Source organism: Heterodontus francisci, chromosome 2 (genome assembly GCF_036365525.1).
Source record: "Heterodontus francisci isolate sHetFra1 chromosome 2, sHetFra1.hap1, whole genome shotgun sequence".
NCBI lineage: Eukaryota > Metazoa > Chordata > Chondrichthyes > Heterodontiformes > Heterodontidae > Heterodontus > Heterodontus francisci.
The window spans coordinates 94,179,288-94,196,609 of NC_090372.1; the positions used below are offsets into that span (position 1 = coordinate 94,179,288).

The 17,322-nt window shown below is 42.1% G+C and overlaps 1 protein-coding gene across 7 annotated transcripts in view; it reads left to right on the forward strand.

The window, feature by feature from the left end:
• LOC137345606 (rap guanine nucleotide exchange factor 5-like) overlaps positions 1-17,322 on the forward strand; it is a 350,413-nt gene that overhangs the window by 254,684 nt on the left and 78,407 nt on the right. For all 7 annotated transcript variants that reach the window (XM_068008865.1, XM_068008869.1, XM_068008867.1 and 4 more), the window contains one exon: positions 4,524-4,554. In XM_068008865.1, the coding sequence (XP_067864966.1) occupies positions 4,524-4,554 (31 nt within the window). The remainder of the gene's footprint in view (positions 1-4,523; positions 4,555-17,322) is intronic.

A 17,322-nucleotide genomic window follows, 5' to 3' on the forward strand; every position in this document is an offset into this window, starting at 1 on the left:
TATCTAATACTTCCTCTTTATCAATTTTAATCCCCTCTACTGTCTGACCTACCTCCACTTTCAACATTGCCTGGGTTGCATCTTCTTCCTTGGTAAAGACAGGTGCAAAGTATTCATTTAATACCTCAGCTATGCCCTCTGCCTCCATGTGTAAATCCCCTTTCTGGTCGTTAATTGGCCACACTCCTCCTTTTACCACCCTTTTACTATTTATATGCCGATAGAAAACTTTGGGATTTCCTTTAATGTTAGCTGCCAATCTCTTTTCATGCTCTCTCTTTGCTTCTCTTATTTGCTTTTTCACTTCCCCTCTGGACTTTCTATACTCAGCCTGGTTCTCAATAGTATTTTCTACCTGGCATCTGTCATAAGCACACTTTTTCTTCTTTATCTTAATCTCTACCTCTTTTGTCATCCAGGGAGCTCTGGATTTGTTTGCCCTTCTTTTCCCCTTCGAGGGAACATACCTTGACTGTGCCCGAATTATCTCTTCTCTGAAGGTAGCCCATTTAGCTGCAAATAATCGGGAGATAGAACCCTAACTGATTTTCTTTCCCCCTCACGAGTACAGGGTCTTCGAAACCAATTGTAGCAGCACTGGTTGAGACCACCTAACTCATGGTGGATCAGGCAATGAACTTGAGACCTCCCTGGTCCTTGTGGCTCACTTTTACACTGAGTAGTTACACTTGACATCTGAGCAATTTAGGGAGCTTGCAGTTAGGGTCAAGATCTAGTTCATGACTAGACGAAGCAGAAATTACATCTTTAGCTAAAATTTGAGAATCAGTCTCTGAATCGCATCTTCATTTTAATCCTGTAATGTATGGTACAAGAGTGTACATGTATTCAGTTTCAGATTTTAGGGCATGTTGCTATGCTATTTCATCAAAGTGTCACTTAGTAATGTTCAGTCAGATGGCTCCTGGTTTAGTGCAAATCCAGATACAGTAAAAGTGCTCTCATGAAAATCAACTTTAATTATTAATGGCTTCCACTCTATCATCATCAAGACTATAATGAACTCCTGCACGTTGAAGCGTGAACTGATACACATTGCACTGATGCTTGAAAATTGAATTCAAGCCTTACACACTTTTACAATTTCTTATTTATTCCTCTATTCTTATTGGTTTTTCCTCAGCCCTAAAGATGCCAGACTGTGTTTCAGTGTATGAAAACATCCAAATCTTCCAAAAAGGAAGTTTACACAGCCTCATGATAATTTCCAGTTCTTTGTACGCTGTCAACTAGTCCAATCCACCCAATCATCGGGTGATAGAAAACAGCATTTTGGACCAGTTATTTCTGTCAAAATAACACTCGCTCGCTGTAATTTGTGCATAAATGATACAGTAAAGTCAGATGAGGGGCAGATGCATGGTTAAAAGCAAAGATCCATAATTTGCTGTCTGAGTTGCACCACTCCATTGCCAGCTTCACAAAAACAGCATCTCGCTGTCTGCCTTACCAGTGAAATGCATTGAACATTGTGAAGTTGCTGTAATTGCACGGCAGATATGAACTAAACCCGCAACAGATATTTAGGGATAGTAGTAACGTAGGTACCTGCTTCACAGTGTTAATGACTGCCAATAAACCTCTCTAGCACTGAAAATGATTCACTATTAGAAGCGTGAACTCTAATTCCTTCAGGTTGTGAATTGTTTTAGGAGATTTTAAAAATGTCAAATCTTTTTCTTACTCTTCCTTTCTGTTTCTCAATCCAACCTTTCTTTCTCTGTCTTTATTTTTTTTTCTGTACCTAATTTGACACTGAATTCACCCCATTTACTCCTTCCACCTTCCACTGTTTATTTATTTGGAGATACAGCACTGAAACAGGCCCTTCAGCCCACCGAGTCTGTGCTGACCATCAACCACCCATTTATACTAATCCTACACTGATGCCATATTCCTATCACATCCCCACCTGTCCCTATATTCCCCTACCACCTACCTATACTAGGGGCAATTTATAATGGCCAATTTACCTATTAACCTTCAAGTCTTTGGCTGTGGGCGGAAACCGGTGCACCTGGCAAAAACCCACGCGGTCACAGGGAGAACTTGCAAACTCCGCACAGGCAGTACCCAGAATTGAACGCGGGTCGCTGGAGCTGTGAGGCTGCAGTGCTAACCACTGCGCCACTGTGCCACCCCAATTTTCCAATCCTTAAATCTGATTGGTTAAGGAGATCCTGTTGGTTGCCCTGTTTCCCCAGATGTCCTGTTTTCTTCACTGTGCTGATACCAGCTCACACTTTCAGCAACTTTGTGGGCCAAAATATTTTCTGTTAATGGGAGGAGGGGCAGATCTAACTTATAGTTGATGCCATGAGTTGTCCTGTGAGAGTAAAATGTGGCCCAATAACCACTATTACCATCAACTCCACCATTTAATTTTTCTTCAAACTACCTTCTGACCCCTTTGATATTGATACCAGCAAAGCATTCCTGGGAATTGTAGTTCCACAATCCATGATAGCAAACGTAAAACATAGCAGAGCAGGCTACAACTCGCAGCATGCATTACAACCCCTGCACATCTTTGGCTCAGTTTTGGCATTATGTGAAGTGTCATAAGCAAATACATCACAAGTTGGTGGGGTTCCTGGCATGGAGTTTTGGTAGCTGATAATTTGCAGCTTCCCCTTCGATTACCTTCAATTGTACTTTGTAATGTGCTTTTCACTTATTTAAATGACAGTTAATGAGGTCAGAGTTTCAGACACAAATGCATCTTGTGTATGCATGCCAACTATTTACAGCTGGCAAACAGCTGAGTTCTAGCTACCAGAGCAAACAGCACAAATGGGAGCCTGAAAAAAAGATTGTCTGCACTAAAATTGAACAGTTGAGAATGATGCCACAATTAGATTCCAGCTTGTAATTATCTCCAGGAACTCCCATTGATGCTCCAATGTAACACAGAGCAGAGGCCATTTATCATCATTAGAGTATTGGAGTATTAGCATTTTTGTGAATCTTCAAACCTGCAGAGTCAGGCACGTTTCCTTTTAGCTGAAGAACCAGAGGTCTCTGACCTCCATCAGCTCCTAATGTGGAATGATGGAAGGAAGAAAGATTAATAGGAGAGTCCAGCAAACAGAAGTCAGAGTCTCTGTTTAAATGCCTCTCCCCTCCCTGGGCCTTGCTGCTCCTTATATTCTAAATGTGCATTAAGTTTGGAATGATATTAAAGCTTTTGTCTAATTTCTGTGATTCTGCTCATTCCACTATCTCTGACATTTCATTGCATAGCCTTACTTAATCTCTGTGGGGTTAGTGTCATGCTCCTTTTGTTTTAGAGAGTTTTCTGGAACTGCCTGCTGTGTTCTTGCTTTAATAAGTTTCCTCTTATCCAATTCTCCTCACATTCCACCATCTCGGCAGTCACTCAGTAATCACATACTCCCAACAAGGCGAATCCGATTGTGAAAATTCCCCTGAGTCTTCCCCACTCCCCTGGTTTTGGCTTCCTATACCCACTTGGGTGGGAGGTGGTGGCATAGTGGTAATGCCACTGGACTAGTAATCCACATGCCCAGGCTAATGCTCTGGGGACATGGGTTCGAATCCCACTATGGCAGATGGTGAAATTTGAACTCAACTAATAAATCTGGAATTAAAAGCTAGTCTAATAATGACCATGAAACCATTGTCGATTGTTGTAAAAACCCATATGGTTCACTAATGTCCTTTAGGGAAGGAAATCTGCCAACTTCACCTGGTCTGGCCTACATGTGACGCCAGACCCACAGCAATGTGGTTGACCCTTAAATGCCCTCTGTTCAAGGGCAATTAGGGATGGGCAACAAATACTGGCCTAGCAAGTGATGCCCACATCCCATGAACGAATAAACCACCACCACCCCACCCCCCACAACTCCTGGTCTTTGTTTCTCTTCCCCCACTCCAGTATCTTTATTTCTCAGATAACCCCACCCTGTTTTTTTTGCCTTGCCCCCGCCTTGGGGTTTGTGTTTCCCTTAGATCCACCTCTCCCCACCACCACCCCCCCCCACCCCCCCTGGATATTTGTTTCTCTTACCTCCCCACTTCCACCTCTTCCTCCTCCACCTCCCCTCCACACAGGGATTTGCTTCTTTCAGTTCCCTCCTCAGCTGCCTGACTTCCATGAGATATGATTGTGCACAAAGCCAAGGCTCTATGCATTATGGGGCAAGTTCAGCTAGTTCCAAATCAGCTGTTTTGCCAATGGGAGCCAGGGTTGGAAAAGTTGACCATCTGTGCAAAAAGCAGAATGTTAGCAACAATGATGATGCAATCTAAAGCCACACACCAGGCATTAAATAGTTGGCATTTGTGCACAGTGCAGAAGGGTTAGTTAATCTCAGCCACTTTCACACACTTCCTAGTGGATTATTTCAGATCAGCAGAAGCTTGCTACAGGTTATTTGCCTGCTGTCTCGGCATATGCAAATGTAACTAAAGAAGGGCATAAGAAAGGGATAATTCATTTGAAATTGCATTTAACCTGAATTTTTTTTTTGTTTCAGCACCATTGATGAATATTCACCGTATAAAAAGGTAATTTATTCATGATAAATTAAAAATTTCCAACTGGGGAATTAATAATGGGAAACAAGGAACTGGTAGTGACCTTGAACAAATATTTTGTATCTGTCTTCACAGTAGAAGATACGAGAGGTATCTGAATAATAGTAGGAAATCAAGGGGCAAAAGGGAAGGATGAGCTTAAAACAATCACTATCACTAAAGAAAAATTAGTAGGCCAGCTAATGGGACTAAAGGCTGACAAGTCCGCTGGACCTGATGGCCTGCATCCTAGGGTCTTAAAAGAAGCGTTTGCCGAGATAGTGTGTGTATTGGTTGTAATCCTCCATAATTCCCTAGATTCTGGAAAGATCCCAGCAGATTAGAAAACTACAGATGAAATGCCCCTATTAAGAAAGGAGGGACAGAAAGTAGGAAACTATAGGCCAGTTAGACAAACATCTGTGTTTGGGAAAATGCTGGAATCAATTATTAAGGAAGAAATAGCAAGACATTTAGAAAATCAAAAGGTATTCAAGCAGAGTCAACATGGTTTTATGAAAAGGAATTGGTGTCTGACAAATTTATTAGAGCTCATTAAGGATGTAACAAGCAGGGTGGATAAAGGTGAATGAGTAGATGTAGTGTATTTGGATTTCCAAAAGGCATTTGATAAGGTGCCACATAAAAGGTTACTGCACAAGATAAGAGCTCATGGTGTTGGGGGTAATATATAAGCATGGATTGAGGATTGGTTAATAAACAGAACTCTGAGAGTCGGGATAAATGGGCCATTTTCAGGTTGGCAAACAGTAACTAGTGGGGTGTTACAGGGATCAGTACTGGGGCCTCAACTATTTACAATCTATATTAATGAATGAAGGGTCAGAGTGTATTATAGCCAAATTTGCTGAAGATGCAAAGATTGGTGGGAAAGCAAGTTATGAGGAGGACACATAGGACTGGATTTTATGGGCCCCCCTGAGGTGTGGTCGGAGGCAGGAGCCCAGAGAATCACGACAGGTGGCTGGAGGGTGGAGGGCCCGTTGCTGCCCTGTCACCAAGCGATTTTTCCAGGAGCAGGATAGGCCGAAGATGGCCTTCCTGCCCAGAGGCCAATTGATTTTTTTTTACAGTTTGTTTACATTGATATTTTAGCTTCTATCTAAATCCAAGCATAATCATTTATTTTGCGATCTGAAAATGTTAATGAAAAGTGAAGGATAAAGCGCTTTTAACTTCTGGTATCCTGTCTATGAGAATACCTCAATGTGATTTGCTGCTTACCCTGTTTACTGACATCACTGCTGCTGCATGCCTGTAAATCCCCTTGACTTGGTGCCAGATTTAAACTGCCACTGAAAGAGGAAAAGTCCAGGCCACAGAGATCATTAGATATTTGTGGGTAGCTTTCTTCGAGGTCAGCAGTGTTCTATTCTGGAAAGCCAGTTGGTGAAGGATGATACTGAAGCCAATCTTTACTCAATCTTGCATTTATTTACAGAGTGAAACATTGCAAGCATACACCTCCTAACTCAACTACCCCACAGTTTCAATAAGTGTCTCTTTATGTGTGCTCAAGTGAAACCCCAATTAATGCCCTCCACCTGCATACAATTAACAGATTCCTTTCTTTCTTTATAAATAAAAATTAGAGTTAATATGCAGAACCAAAATTTCAAAGCAAATCAAACAAAAAAACTTCTATCTTCTGTACAAAATATTACATTGCGAGATGCCCCGCTTCTTGGACCCCTAACAATTTCTTCATACAAGCAATTCTTTGTGTAAAACAATCGGGCAGTTGATGACTTGCATCCACTCATTTAATTTTAGAGATTTCCTTTCCCTCCAGAATTTGTTTCAAGCCAGCAAGGTCAATCCGTAACCTTTTCTCACTCATAGTTTTCATAGATTGTACATTATCCAACGAGGAATACATAACATTCAATGGGTACACTATCTTCAGTATGCCTCTTGTATAGAATTTCACTTAAAATATTTGACAAATAGAATCCCATATCCACTGCCTCCAGAAGAGTCAGTGTTTCAGCAGTTAAAGTACTTTTAACAACCCTTTTTATTTTCATAGCTTCCCAAGCTAAAGGACAAAATTTCCCGTTTTCACCCATCACAAATATTATGAAACCAGCTGCACTCGAATACTCATCAGGAAGATTCGCAGGTGAAGCATCACTAAAAATGGCCACTTTCATATTCTTTGGATCACCTAGGGATGGGAACTTAAGTACACATTTCTCCAGATTTAATTTTATTCAATGTTTTATTTGCCCTTAAAACATTCCCGACTTTAGGGTGTTTCATCGTACTACTTAACTCCAAAACATCAAAATTAGTGTCTGGTTTAGTCTGAGTGAACAACCAGTTCAACTGACCATTCAAGCTTTGCAATTCCCCTGTCTCTGCTTTAGATATAACATCATCTTTCTGTGACGACCTAGCAAGATTAACTGGGATAGGAGTAACACTCTCTAAATAGGATTGATGATTTAAAGTTATTCCAGGCCTACTCTGCTTAATATCTAAACCAATATATTTAAAAGCTCTTGAAGTCTGATTCCCAATTTTAAATTCTACTCTAATCTTATTAATAACACATTTCTCAAATTCTGCTGTGCCACCCCAGAAGACATCATCAATATGCATCATGAAGATGCCTGAAAGTTTCCCTTTACGAGACCAAATACATTGCGGGATCTTCTTTTAGTTGAACACAACTGGCTGGATTTTAAATCCCCTCCACCGTCGGAGACATTGGCAGGGGGCAATGAATATTGGTGTGGCAGAGGCCTGCCACCGACCCCGACGGCGACAGGCCCCGTGCCGATCTTGGTGGCAGCGGCGAGGCCTAATGGCAGCTGCCCCGCCGCTCGGCAATGGGACCCCATTTAAATATGCAAAGTACTTTATATACCGGAATTAATGAGGGTCCCGTCGCCTCTTAAATCGCCGCACCGATCTTCATTCGGGCAGCTGAAAATGCCATGCCTTCGAATCCCCGTTCGGGGAAACGTGGCGCAACACTTGTGGGAGGGGTGGGGAGGAGGATTTTATTTCTATGCGCAAGAGTGGGGAACGAAGTCAAAACGATGTGGATTGGTGGGTGGGGTGATGGGAAAGGGTAAAGGGCAAAGTTGCCGAACTTTGGTGGGGGGAAAGGGCAAATTCTAAATTTTCGCATTCTGAGGGGGAAAAGGGCACGAATGGCTGGAAATGCCTTTGGGGGGTGGGGGGGGCGCTGGAAAAATGCATTCCAATATCATGAAATTATGTTTTGGTGCAATGTGATTTACCTGGCCCTTTAATTTTTAAATGTTCATAAAGGGCTGTAAGCCCTTTAAAAATGGCGCCGGCGCCTGTGCGGCTGCTGCAGTCATGCAAATGAGCTGCCGCATTTAAAATCGCGGTGGCTCCGTGACAGTGCGGGCGGGCGCATTTTTTAATGTCCGCCGCCTGCTTCAGCGGCAGACTCTTAGAAGCCAGTCCAACGTATTTGCAGCAAAACAGATCTCACCAAAAGATACTACATCCTGGAAGCATCATTCAGGTCATAGAGCATTTGTTTGCTCTTCGTAGTTTCCCTTTTGCATCAGCTGCCTCTTTGGGTAGTGCCAAAAACATTTCTTTCTGAAAACTATCGCCCTGCAGAAATATGGCTTTTATGTCGATTGATCTATACTGCCTTGAATATGTGGCCAAAAGAGCTAAAAAGATTTTCAAGATTACTTTTCCTACTGAGAGTCCACCATATCATCTGTATCTCTGACTCGCTTTTCAAAACCCCGAGCAACTAGCGTCACTCTAGCCTTATAGGTCCCATCTGCAAAGACTTTTTCGGTACAAATCCACCTATATGCCCCTTAGCTGGTACCTCAGAATAAACTCCAAACTCTCTCCAACTACCTAATTCCTTTTATTTTGTCCCGCCCCTTAGTTTATCCTCAAGTGTATTGGCAGCCACCAAAACTTCATGGTCGTGGGTACTTCTGGTTCTAGTTCTGTTCCAAGACTTTTCTGTAGTCTTCATTTCATTGTGTAATCCGTTAAAACTATGGCCTCTACTTTTATGTTTGTTGGGACTACTACTGTGAGATCTCCCTCTTGCACTATTGGAGGGTCTTTCTCCAACACATGATTGTTTTCTGACACAAGAGACCCAGTATAAGTAATGCACTGCCCTTTCGTATACCCCAGTCTGCCAGACCATGGACCTCGCTTCTTGGCCATCATCCTGAAAGTTCAACTAATATTTAAACTTGCCAGTAGCTTTTCCTGCACGTCCCACAATTGCTGCATCCCACCATTCATCACAACCCTTTGAAATTTTATTCTGAAATAAAAAGAGTATATAATTGGCCGTATCGGTAACTGAGGAAACATTTAAATATATGTTATCACCTGTTACGACCGAGGTGGGAGAAATACACTACCTTTCTCTGGTTCCATTTCTCCACGGGTCACAACATATATTTAAATGTTTACTCAGTTACCGATACGGCCAATTATATACTCTTTTTATTTCAGAATAAAATCCACCAACCAGGTTTCTTTAATAAACAACAAAATTATCAATTTATTGTAAAACAAGACATACAGTAAAGATGCAAAGCATTAACACACAGATTGAAATATAAAAGTTCCCTTCCACCTTAGCCCAACACAAACACATACAGTTAAAGAAAAAACAAAGAGGTTTTCTCTGCAGAGATCTTTTTACAAAGAGACAAGTAAAAACTTTGGCCAAATACTTGTTAATTCCTGAAGGAAAAGGAGACGATTTGGAATAATATCAGCTGTTCTTTTATTCTGGCATCCCAAATACGTGTAGACGGTTGTCACTGGGATCTTTCTGGAGCAGTTCTTTTCAGGCGACGTCAAGGATTAGACTGGCAGACGTTTCAGGAAAAATGCAGCATCAGGAGTTTCTGCTTTCACACTGGATTCTCAGGATTTCTCAGAGGGGTGGAGAAAAGATAAACTGGTGTCTTCTCTCTTTGCAGACCGACCCCAACTGACTCAAAACAATATTCAAAACGAAACCAACTCTTGACCATCATAAATCTTGACATGCCACTTCTCTGTAAACAACTCCCCTAGTCACCAAGGCTTTTGCTGTTTACTTAGCTGAAGACATGTGACTTCCAGAAAATGTTGTTTTCAACAGAATGTTCAAGTCCCAAAGTCCTTCCGGTGACCTTCTTTAAAAAAAACAAAGTCCAGCATCTATGGAATCACTTCAGTCTTCCAATGAATCCATCGCCAAATTCTAAAACACGAGTCCTCAAAAAATCATAACACACCCAAGTACCCACTCTGGGCAATTGGCCTTTGGATGCAATAGCTCTATCCTGTGTGTCATGACCACCCACATTCCTCAGGAGCTTCACCGCAAAGAAAATGAGCATTTGAGCTACAAGATGCCTTGTTTACTTCTATCAGCTGCTCAGAGTCTGAGATTTTGTAATTAATTCCGATTATTCATGAGGGATGAACCTTAATAGTTTGAGTACCATGTTTGGTAAGTACCATCTTACCATCACAACCTTATCAGGGCTTTTCCATTCCCTATGACCCTCTCTTTAATAATACACCAAATCTCCTAAATTAAATTCTATCTCAGATGGTCTTATATGATGCCCAGAGCTCCCTGAATTTTCTCTGAGACCTCAGCCTTGATGAAGTCCCATTACCCTACATATAAAGCTTTCAAATGTGCAGAGAAAATTGAACTAATTGTAGTACCTTTTAGAGCAGGAGGACTATCACACAGCACAGAAGGCAATTTGGGACTTAGCCCATAGATCAATTGATAATTGATAATTGATACCATCTGAAGTAAATTCTTAGCGTGAGCCGCCCATGCCAGGGTGATAGTCAACTTTAGATGGGTCTGTTTTTGTCCAGTGTGTGCAGGAGGGTTTTCTGACACAGTATGTGGACAGGCCAACCAGGGGCGATGCCACATTTGATTTGGTTCTGGGTAATGAACCCGGCCAGGTGTTCGATTTAGATGTAGGTGAGCACTTTGGCGATAGTGATCACAATTCGGTTAGGTTTACCTTAGCGATGGGCAGGGACAGGTATATACCGCAGGGCAAGAATTATAGCTGGGGGAAAGGAAATTATGACGCGATTAGGCAAGATTTAGGATGTGTAGGATGGGGAAGGAAACTGCAGGGGATGGGCACAAACGAAATGTGGAGCTTATTCAAGGAGCAGCTAATGCGTGTCCTTGATAAGTATGTACCTGTCAGGCAGGGAGGAAGTTGTCGAGCGAGGGAGCCGTGGTTGACTCAAGAAGTTGAAGCGCTTGTCAAGAGGAAGAGGGCGGCTTATGTTAGGATGAGACGTGAAGGCTCAGTTAGGGCGCTTGAGAGCTACAAGCTAGCCAGGAAGGATCTAAAGGGAGGGCTAAGAAGAGCAAGGAGAGGACACGAGAAGTCATTGGCGGATAGGATCAAAGAAAACCCTAAGGCTTTCTATAGGTATATCAGGAATAAAAGAATGATAAGAGTTAGAACAGGGCCAATCAAGGATAGTAGTGGGAGGTTGTGTGCGGAATCAGAGGAGATAGGGGAAGCGTTAAATGAATATTTTTCGTCAGTATTTACAGTAGAGAAAGAAAATGTTGTCGAGGAGATTACTGAGATACAGCCTACTAGGCTAGATGGGATTGAGATTCACAAGGAGGAGGTGTTAGCAATTTTGGAAAGAGTGAAAATAGATAAGTCCCCTGGGCCAGATGGGATTTATCCTAGGATTCTCTGGGAAGCCAGGGAGGAGATTGCAGAGCCGTTGTTGTTGATCTTTATGTCGTCATTGTCGACAGGAGTAGTGCCGGAAGACTGGAGGATAGCAAATGTTGTCCCCTTGTTCAAGAAGGGGAGTAGAGACAGCCCTGGTAATTATAGACCTGTGAGCCTTACTTCGATTGTGGGTAAAATGTTGGAAAAGGTTATAAGAGATAGGATTTATAATCATCTTGAAAAGAATAAGTTCATTTGCGATAGTCAGCACGGTTTTGTGAAAGGTAGGTCGTGCCTCACAAACCTTATTGAGTTTTTCGAGAAGGTGACCAAACAGGTGGATGAGGGTAAAGCCGTGGATGTGGTGTATATGGATTTCAGTAAGGCGTTTGATAAGGTTCCCCACGGTAGGCTATTGCAGAAAATACGGAAGTACGGGGTTGAAGGTGATTTAGAGCTTTGGATCAGAAACTGGCTAGCTGAAAGAAGACAGAGGGTGGTGGTTGATGGCAAATGTTCATCCTGGAGTTTAGTTACTAGTGGTGTACCGCAAGGTTCTGTTTTGGGGCCACTGCTGTTTGTCATTTTTATAAATGACCTGGATGAGGGTGTAGAAGGGTGGGTTAGTAAATTTGCGGATGACACGAAGGTCGGTGGAGTTGTGGATAGTGTCGAAGGGTGTTGTAGGGTACAGAGGGACATAGATAGGCTGCAGAGCTGGGCTGAGAGATGGCAAATGGAGTTTAATGCGGAGAAGTGTGAGGTGATTCACTTTGGAAGGAGTAACAGCAATGCAGAGTACTGGGCTAATGGGAAGATTCTTGGTAGTGTAGATGAGCAGAGAGATCTTGGTGTCCAGGTACATAAATCCCTGAAAGTTGCTACCCAGGTTAATAGGGCTGTTAAGAAGGCATATGGTGTGTTAGCTTTTATTAGTAGGGGGATCGAGTTTCGGAGCCACGAGGTCATGATGCAGCTGTACAAAACTCTGGTGAGGCCGCACCTTGAGTATTGCGTGCAGTTCTGGTCACCGCATTATAGGATGTGGAAGCTTTGGAAAGGGTGCAGAGGAGATTTACTAGGATGTTGCCTGGTATGGAGGGAAGGTCTTATGAGGAAAGGCTGAGGGACTTGGGGTTGTTTTCGTTAGAGAGAAGGAGGAGGAGAGGTGACTTAATAGAGACATACAAGATAATCAGAGGGTTAGATAGGGTGGATAGTGAGAGTCTTTTTCCTCGGATGATGATGGCAAACACGAGGGGACATAGCTTTAAGTTGAGGGGTGAAAGATATAGGACAGATGTCAGAGGTAGTTTCTTTACGCAGAGAGTAGTAGGGGCGTGGAACGCCCTGCCTGCAACAGTAGTAGACTCGCCAACTTTAAGGGCATTTAAGTGGTCATTGGATAGACATATGGATGAAAATGGAATAGTGTAGGTCAGATGGTTGGCACAACATCGAGGGCCGAAGGGCCTGTACTGCGCTGTAATGTTCTAAAAAAAACTTGCAGTCTGGTTGATAGCTAAGACTTTATGCAGCATTCCACCAATCACAGCATGATTTTTTTCACAAAGTCAATTGCTGAAAGGACTTACAGCTACAGTATTCATGACCACAATGTTCATGTTTTCACACATGTCTCTGAACTCATCGGGCTGAATTTTGTTCAACTCCCGATCTTGGGCTCCGTGGCGAGGGGGCCGTAAAATCGCAACAGCAGCAGCCCACCACAAAGCCCAACACTGGGATTGCCGGGCCCAATCTTCCCAGCGGCAGCAAGGCTCCATGGAGGCAGCCCTCCCCCCACCCCCCGCTGCTGCTCGGCGATGGGACCCGACTTTAAATATTTAAGTAAACTCTATGCATACATTGAAATCCAATTCCCCACAATCTTACTTTTGGTTCTGGATCTTCAGTGCAACGGGCGGCGCTCACGCGCCTTCATTTTCCCTTCCAGGGAAAGCTGGCATCACCGAAGTGGGGAAGGGGGGAATCAGAGCATTTTTAGTGTAGTGGGGAAACAGGGTCAACACGGCATCTTTAATATGTGGGGGGAAAAGGGGTGACCTCTGCACTTTATGCACTTGAGGTGAGAAGGGGTCAACTCTGCAATTTCAGTGTATTGGGAGGGGGGGACAAACATTTATTTTTAGTGAAGTTGGAGGGAGGGTCAACTGTCATTGGTCAATGCAGACCAGGGAGCCCTTTGAAAATGGCACCTGCACCTGTGCAGAAACAGGCGACACCATTGACGGCGTTGCTGAGGCTCCCCCCACCACATGATTGGGGGGGGTGGGGGGGGCCACTGCCCTGCATATTATAATGTGCCACTGCGTGCTAGATGGCAGTGCAGGCCACCCTTTTTTCTCCCAGCACCGCTCCCAGCGGTGGGAAAATAAAATCCAACCCATCATTGGCAAATTCCCCTCCATTAGCAGCTAGAAATTTAGCTGGTGCCCCAAATCCAGTCCCTATCCATTTCTCCATGATTGAACCGTTTGTTCTTACTAAATATTATAGTGGAAAGACTAAATCTGGTTTCCAGGTCTATAAAAATGTAGAACGAAAATATTCCTATGTTTGTCCCATACTTTTAAATATCTCATTAAAGTAATGTGTCAGTGGAAGGCTTACAATAGGACATGGTGGCATCCTCCGATACCTTTTACAGATTTCACAGTTCTCACTAATCTCTTCTATTAACCTTGCATATTCTTCATCAATCACATCTGCATCCTTTGGCAGGCCTTTTAATTTTTTAACAAGTTGGATGAGCAAATTGTCCGTTTAACTTAAGACAATTTGCTTTTTTTTATCTCTGATTCTTATCACCTGCTGCCATTAGTATTGTCTAACATTCTTACGAGAAACATCAGTTTTATTAAGGGGATAGAATAATTCCCTGGTTGGGTAAACTGCAGGTCCATTGACTTTTCAAAAATAATTGCGTTATCATGCTCCATGTCAAGTTTCATTTCTGTCTTTTTCATAGAAGGTTTACTCAACAGTAAAGATATCACACTAGAGACTACATCAGTATGATAAAGAAGCTTACTCCAGCAATCTTGCATGGAATTAGAACTCTCTTTAGTGACCTGAATGTGTTGTCATCACCAAAAAGCAGTACTTTTATACTCCTTAATCTTGCATCAATCCTCACTACTTAGTAAATCTAATTAACATTTTAACCAATCTATTCTGCATACTGTTCAAGTGCAAGCACTATCTAGCACAGCACAGTTGAACGAGTCCACAACTAACACATTCATTACAGGACTAAAACTCCTTGTGCCTTGTACAATTTGTTCAGCTTCATCATTCTCTTCATCTTCTGCCTCAGAATTCTGTGTCATGTGCCATTTTGAGGACCCTGACTCTCCACTTTGGGCAGTTCATTGTATAATGAGTCACACCTGAAGCACCTACTAACTGTTCCTTGGACATTCCTGGAATTCATTCACCTATTACTGCTGTTCCAATTCTGTCTTCTGCTAAAGGTGTTTTCATCCTTATTCTGCCTGTCTGTAGCCCTTCTATTGTATTGACACCTCCATTCAGTATCTGGACCATTTCAAAATCCAGCTGTCTGGGCTTTATGCCACGTGTGGCATTAGGAGCATTGTATAGCCACAAACAAAATTAAGCATAGAAGTATCTATATCAGATTACTTACAATTTTGGAACTGCGTTGCTCCTATAAGCCATGCACTTAAATATCTTGTGGCAGACTAGCCTCAGACTAAAGCAGACATGCATAACACAGGTCTCAGCTTAATTTACCTTAGCCTTAGCTCTTTGAAGCACAGCTTGCACGTAGGAAATAGAAGTCCTACCCAGTGAAGCAAACCACATTGTTGTAAGATTGGTGTTGATGCTTCATTGATGAAGAGGGATTTTACACTATAATTTAGTCTTGGGGTGCTTTGTACCAATGCTAAAGTTTTGTCGTGTACATCCAGAATTAGTGCCCAATCTGACTCCAGAAAGAAGTAGAATAAGGCAAGTTTTCACCAATGCTTCTGTTATAGTGTGAATGCACCCTAAAATTATAATCAAAAAATGCTGTTTTATGCCATGTATCAACTTCATGTGAATGTGTTAGTTTCATGTTTATATTGTGTGAATAAATGTTGCTACATTAGGACATTTTGTCTCCATGATCATGATGTTTTATCAATTTTATCAAAGCCAAAATGTTAGGTGGCAGCACTATTAAAATCAAATTGTACTGAATTTACTATCTGGAGGTTTTAAGTTAGGTCAAGTTACCAGTCAAAATAACCAAAAGTTTAAAATACTGTGAAATAATTACACTTAACAGCACACCGCAGACTGGAAAAATATTGAATTAGTGGAGTCAGTTCACCATACGAAGAGACTTTCTCGTAATGTATATTTACAAGTGAATACTGACATTGAATAACATTTTCTAGAGGCAGAGGCATTCAGACCAAACAGGATCAGGAATCAGATCAGAGCAAGCACCCAGCCTTAAATAATTCACCATTAGAGAATACCTTAGAAAGCCAATCAAGGGATTAACTAACAAATATAATTATGTATAAATAGGAATCAGTATAGGCTGCAGTTTGCTGATGTAGACCTACAGTATCCAACTGAACTGGTGTTGTTGAAAGCTAATTACTTCAGGAATTTCAATCTGCTGACATCAGGTCTACTAAAATTCAGAATGCTCAGCTTGGTGAACAAATTAATGCTTCTCTCATATAACTTGATTCCTGTGAGCTGCAGGTTATTCCCTAGATATTAATTTGTCTGTTGATTGCTTGTCTGCAAGTTACTGATTCATTTTCATAGCCTTATAGTAACCTTTTTATGTTTGTAGCTTATTATTTCAAAGGTTATTTTGGCATACAGTTTCATTGATCATCAGCTCTTTAGTTACAGTGCTTATCTATGTACCTGCACTAATTGTCAATTAACAATTTAATCACATTGTTAACTGCAAGGTGCACATTTTTGAGTGAGTCATTATGGTACATTTAAGGTCACATGACAATCTTACATACTTGAATCATTAAAAGTACATATAAGCAAAACTGAGGATTTTTCTTTGCAAATGTCTGCAGACTGAACAGAGTGGAGCTGTCGGGCCTGATTATAACTCTGTGAAAGTAGGTGAATTTTAAATGAGTTAAAATCTTGCCCATGATCTGGGTTAGGTGGTCACTGACCATGATTGTCTTAGAAATTACTTGGAATTTGTTCTAGTATTTTAGGTGGATGATAATGGTATGGAGCAGAGTTCAAGTTTTTTTTTCTTTTGTTATGGCTGTTTTTCATTAATATTTCAATAATAATTTCTATTATTCTAGAACATTTCACTGTACATTTAAGAGGATATTAGATAAGCACATGAGGGAGAAAGGATTAGAAGGTTATGCTGACAGGGTTAGATGAAGTGGGGCAGTGGAGACCCATGTAGAGCATAAACACCAGCATAGACCAATTGAACCAAACTACCTCATCAGAGCCCTTTCCTATCTTGAGTGGCGTGAAACAGGGCTGTGTTCTCGCACCCACACCTTTTGGGATTTTCTTCTCCCTGCTGCTTTCACATGCGTTCAAGTCCTCTGAAGAAGGATTTTTCCTCCACACAAGATCAGGGGGCAGGTTGTTCAACCTTGCCTGTCTAAGAGCGAAGTCCAAAGTACGGAAAGTCCTCATCAGGGAACTCCTCTTTGCTGACGATGCTGCTTTAACATCTCACACTGAACAGTGCCTGCAGAGTCTCATCGACAGGTTTGCAGCTGCCTGCAATGAATTTGGCCTAACCATCAGCCTCAAGAAAACGAACATCATGGGGCAGGACGTCAGTAATGCTCCATCCATCAATATTGGCGACCATGCTCTGGAAGTGGTTCAAGAGTTCACCTACCTAGGCTCAACTATCACCAGTAACCAGTCTCTAGATGCAGAAATCAACAAGCGCATGGGTAAGGCTTCCACTGCTATGTCCAGACTGGCCAAGAGAGTGTGGGAAAATGGCGCACTGACACGGAACACAAAAGTC